The sequence below is a fragment of the Orycteropus afer genome, unplaced genomic scaffold, assembly GCF_000298275.1.
Source record: "Orycteropus afer afer isolate SDZICR_OR568_19922 unplaced genomic scaffold, OryAfe1.0 scaffold00031, whole genome shotgun sequence".
NCBI lineage: Eukaryota > Metazoa > Chordata > Mammalia > Tubulidentata > Orycteropodidae > Orycteropus > Orycteropus afer.
This window is the reverse complement of record NW_006921618.1, coordinates 5647417-5651971: the sequence shown is the minus strand read 5'-3', so window position 1 is coordinate 5651971 and position 4555 is coordinate 5647417. Positions and strand designations below refer to the sequence as shown.

At 47.2% G+C, this 4555-nt stretch overlaps 1 protein-coding gene across 1 annotated transcript in view; it reads left to right on the top strand.

Annotated features, from left to right (window-relative positions):
• The window catches only part of DDOST (dolichyl-diphosphooligosaccharide--protein glycosyltransferase non-catalytic subunit), a 9697-nt gene extending 6900 nt beyond the window's left edge, over nt 1-2797 (top strand). Inside the window, exons 5-10 of the mRNA XM_007935866.2 lie at nt 300-393; nt 680-828; nt 1487-1634; nt 2205-2325; nt 2447-2553; nt 2648-2797. Of these exons, the coding sequence (XP_007934057.1) occupies nt 300-393; nt 680-828; nt 1487-1634; nt 2205-2325; nt 2447-2553; nt 2648-2797 (769 nt within the window). The remainder of the gene's footprint in view (nt 1-299; nt 394-679; nt 829-1486; nt 1635-2204; nt 2326-2446; nt 2554-2647) is intronic.
• The last annotated feature ends 1758 nt before the right edge of the window (nt 2798-4555 follow it).

Sequence of the window (4555 nt, the reverse complement as noted above, 5' to 3'; positions counted from 1 at the left end):
GCAGTATCACTATGGAAGTAGATTGCCCCATCTTCCTTCTGAGGAGTGGCTGGTGGGTTTGAACTGCCAGCCTTCTGGTTAGCAGTCAAATGCCTTTAGGCACTAGGCTACCAGAGCTCCGAGCAAACCTTTTATCATAGGCTCTGAATGAGATTAAACTGTGACATTGAGTCAGATTCCATTGTTACAGCAAGAGAAGAACTAAGTGTTTGGCCGACTTGGTCCTGGGAAGAAATAGCCCTTAGGGGATCCCAGATCCTTTGGGGTCAGTGTGGGGCTGTTCTCTTTTCTCCCGGCAGGATGGTGGCCGATCCTGACAATCCTCTGGTACTAGACATCCTGACGGGCTCTTCTACCTCTTACTCCTTCTTCCCGGATAAACCCATCACCCAGGTGAGGGGGCTTTGTAGCCTTGAGGTCTCCAGCCCCTGGACCCAGTATCAGAGTTCTTTGTTTGAAAGTGAGAACTGAGCAGGATAGCCCACGTAGCCCTGCTGGTAAAATAAGAGGTTGGTAGCAGTGGGAAGTGGGCAGACCAGTGAGGTGATCTCAGGTTCCCCCTTAGGTAGGCCCTGGGTGGAGGTGGTGGAGGTCCAGCCTGCTGCCCTTTTACTCTAATGACCCAGCTACCTCTCCCTTCCCTGGCACACCTTGGATGCCCACCTCCTTTTATTCCCAGTATCCCCACGCTGTGGGGAAGAACACCCTCCTGATTGCTGGGCTGCAGGCCAGGAACAATGCCCGGGTCATCTTCAGCGGCTCCCTGGACTTCTTCAGCGATGCCTTTTTCAACTCGGCCGTGGAGAAGGCCACACCTGGCTCCCAGAGGTGAGTTCCAGGAGGCTCAGGGGCATGTGGTCCAGGTAGTAGAGTCTCGGTATACAGGGAGGCGCAGATGGGGAGGGAGGAGGATCTTAGTTCAAAGTTTCAGGGGCTCAGCATCTTCAGGACTTTGAAACTGTTTGAAGACTTTGTTAAAATTTAGAGACCCCAACCAACTGCCATTCTTTTTATAAAGCTCTGTACAGACAGTCCTGGCTTAGGAATGAGATCCGTTCCTGAGTGTGTCTTTAAGTTGAATTTGTAGGTAAGTTGGAACAGGTTATTACAGTTCTTATATAGCCTCACTTTAGTCCAAGAAAAGGCTCAAAGCCATTTCAGTGATTTAAAAGCTGCATGTATAGCCAGTGAAGATGATCGTGAGGAAGAATATGTCTTGAGTAGGGATTGGTTCAGCCATTTCAAAGTAGGGCAAATGTACATCATGTTAAAAGGCAAGTGTGAGTTGTCCGTGAATTGGCTGTTCATAACTGTATTACTGTGCAGGTACCACCCAAAGCAACCCCACCAACGTTTTTCGTGTTGTCTGTGTCCCCTTTGATTATGGGTACCTAGATAAGTGTGGGTCACAGGCAGAACTCAGCCTAGTGTGTTTTGGGAAGAAGTTGGTTCTGGTGCATAGCCTCTCCTGTTTTCCCCTCTGTAGGTATTCCCAGACAGGCAACTATGAGCTAGCTGTGGCCCTGTCCCGCTGGGTGTTCAAGGAGGAAGGTGTTCTCCGTGTGGGGCCTGTGTCCCATCATCGGGTGGGCGAGACAGCCCCTCCCAATGCCTACACTGTCACTGACTTAGTGGTAAGCTTCTTGGGGGAAGTGTGGTGAGGTTTTGGCAAGTTGATTCCACAGGCATTTATTGAACACTTCTGTGTTGGGCTCAGGCGCATAAACAGTTTAGGTGCAGAGAAGCTGGCACATAACTGATAGCCTCACGGGATACTTTTCTGAAAAGGTGTGTGTTTTGCTGTGGGATATGGAGGCAGAGAGGCAGGAGAAGGGACATTTGAGTTGGGTCTTGAGGATGAATTTGTCTGAGAAATGGGGAAAAGCAAGGGAGCAGTGTACATGCAAGCGTGGGTGCTGGAAAGTCCTGGCACACTGTGGGAATGGAGTGGTTTGGGTTGAGGCTTTAATGGGCCATGAAGACTGTGACTAGGATTTGGACCACTGAAAAGGCATAGATGCAGAGGCAGATGATTTAACCTTGGTGAGTAGTGTCAGTCTGTGCTCAGCAATGGGTGGTTAAGAGTTTTAGCAGTTTTCTAGAACTCCTGGGAATTCCATTCATGGGATGGGAATCGGCCAGCTCTGACTTGGGGTGGAGGCACCATCCGATCATGTTCGGGCCAACCTGGCCTCTTATTCCAGGAGTACAGCATCGTGATCGAACAGCTCTCAAATGGCAGATGGGTGCCTTTCGATGGTGATGACATTCAGCTGGAGTTTGTCCGCATTGACCCCTTTGTGAGGACCTTCTTAAAGAAGAAAGGTATGTGCAGTTTTTCCAAGAAAGTATTACTGGGAGACAGTCCTACCCTTGCTTGCGCTAATGAGGCCCAACAGGGAAATGCTCTGAAACGCCTCCTTGTTACTTGTTGGTTCTTCTGTAGGCGGCAAGTACAGTGTCCAGTTCAAGTTGCCTGATGTGTATGGTGTGTTCCAGTTTAAAGTGGATTACAACCGACTTGGCTACACACACTTATACTCGTCCACTCAGGTAAGCACAGGTTTTCACAGGTCCCTGTTTTCAGCCAGCATGCCACCTTCCTAGCTTCTTTGTGGCCGGGGCCGACCGCCTCTGTCTGTTGCAGGTATCGGTGAGGCCACTGCAGCACACGCAGTATGAGCGTTTCATCCCCTCGGCCTACCCCTACTACGCCAGCGCCTTCTCCATGATGGCAGGGCTGTTCATCTTCAGCATCGTCTTCTTACACATGAAGGAGAAAGAGAAGTCTGACTAGGGGCCCAAGCCCTGGGACTCAATACTGCTTGGAGAAAGAGGGTTTTTATGGTTTTTTTTTTTTTTTTTCCTTTCCCCTTTATGGTGTGCGTGTGTGTGTTTGTTTGTTTTTAAGCCGTGGGACAATGGCACAGCCTTACCTCAGTGGGAGATGCAGCATTGAGTACCAACGGGTGGGGGTCAGGGAACACTTTTTCCATATTTCCACCTTGAATTATTAAGTGGCATTTTTCATAAGTGCAGTCACTCATTTCTAAAATAAAGAGAAATGCTGCCCTCAGACTTCATCTGACCCATTTTGCTTTGTTAGCAGTGGGGATGCTGTCCAGTCATGACTGGAACTGTATTTTCTTCATGAAATGCTAGAACCTCCTAGCTTCTCAAGGGATAAAACAGTTACTTAATGCATGGGGAAGGGGAATCCCTGAAATGAAAAACCTAAGATGACAGTGCTTGGCTTTATAATAGAATTATAGAATAACTGGATGAAAAGGACCTTAAATACACGCTTTACCTTGTTTGCTTTAGGCAATAGCTGAGTGCCTAAAAAGCACATGGAAGATTCTATGTGAAATCCTTACCCCATTGTGAACATCTACCCAAACTTTGTGGTCTTTAGAATATAAGAATCACTCTTAAAGCCAGATACTCTGTTTAAGTCACATATACATTCTGCTGTTGTAAATTTGTATTTACTTCTTCATAATTCTTTTAAGAAACCAAGTTAAAGGAAGATCATGTTTAAAACACCACTCTGTTAGTTTCATCAGCTATGATAGTTATGCTAGGTTCAATTCAGTAGCTAGAGATGCTCTGTGACATGGTTTCGCCAGAGTATTCCTAGTGGTGTTCCAGAAAGCCTAACTGATGTGCAGAAACACCGACTCCTCAGGCTTCACTTCCTGTTGGTTCATTCTGGCACCTGTGCAAACGTCTGCCTCAGCCCAGACTGGTGACATGGCTGCCCCTTTCATACTAGCAGCAGGCCATTCCTAGACCTAGAGACAAATGTCACAGTAGAACTCTGCCACTAACAGCGATGGCCTTGGTCTGTAGTGTGAAACACACATGGTATAACCCTCCTCAGACCAGCCTCATCTCACAACCAGCTCGGTCATCATCATTTCCCAGCACTCAGGGCAGAGCGTGGGTGACTGGGTGTTTGGTCAGCAGTTACACCTGAGTGGATCTGCTCACCTGCTGCTGAGATTACATATTCCTTTGGCTTCCTACATGGATAATCTTAATCACATTTAAGCACTGATACACAAGGGGATCTATCAATGAGTTGGCAGTACTTTTTGAGTCTAGTTCTTTGAATCCACCTAGACCAGGGGTTGACAGACTAGCCTCCTGGCCAATCCAGACTGCTGCCTATTTTTGAATGGTTTTAGGTGAAACTTTACATAGTAAATTAGTTTTCTGATCAATAGTTTGTACATGATTTGTTTCACAACATTGGTTGTAATCCCCACGCACTCTTCCTATTTCCCCCTCGGGATCCTCATTTCCCTCCATCTGGTTTCCCTATCCCTCCTCGTCTTTGGTTTTGGGCAAATGTTGCCCTTTTGGTTCCATATAGTCAGTTGTTCTAAGGAGCACATTCTTCAAAGGTGTTTTTTACAGTTCTATTAAGTGGCTGAAAGGTGGCTTCTAGGAGTGTCTTCCATCTCATGTTAGAAGGTTTGTCTTAGGGCAGTAGTCTTGGAGGTTCCCCTAGTCTCTTTCAGACCAGTAAGTCTGGCCGTTTTTTTTTTTT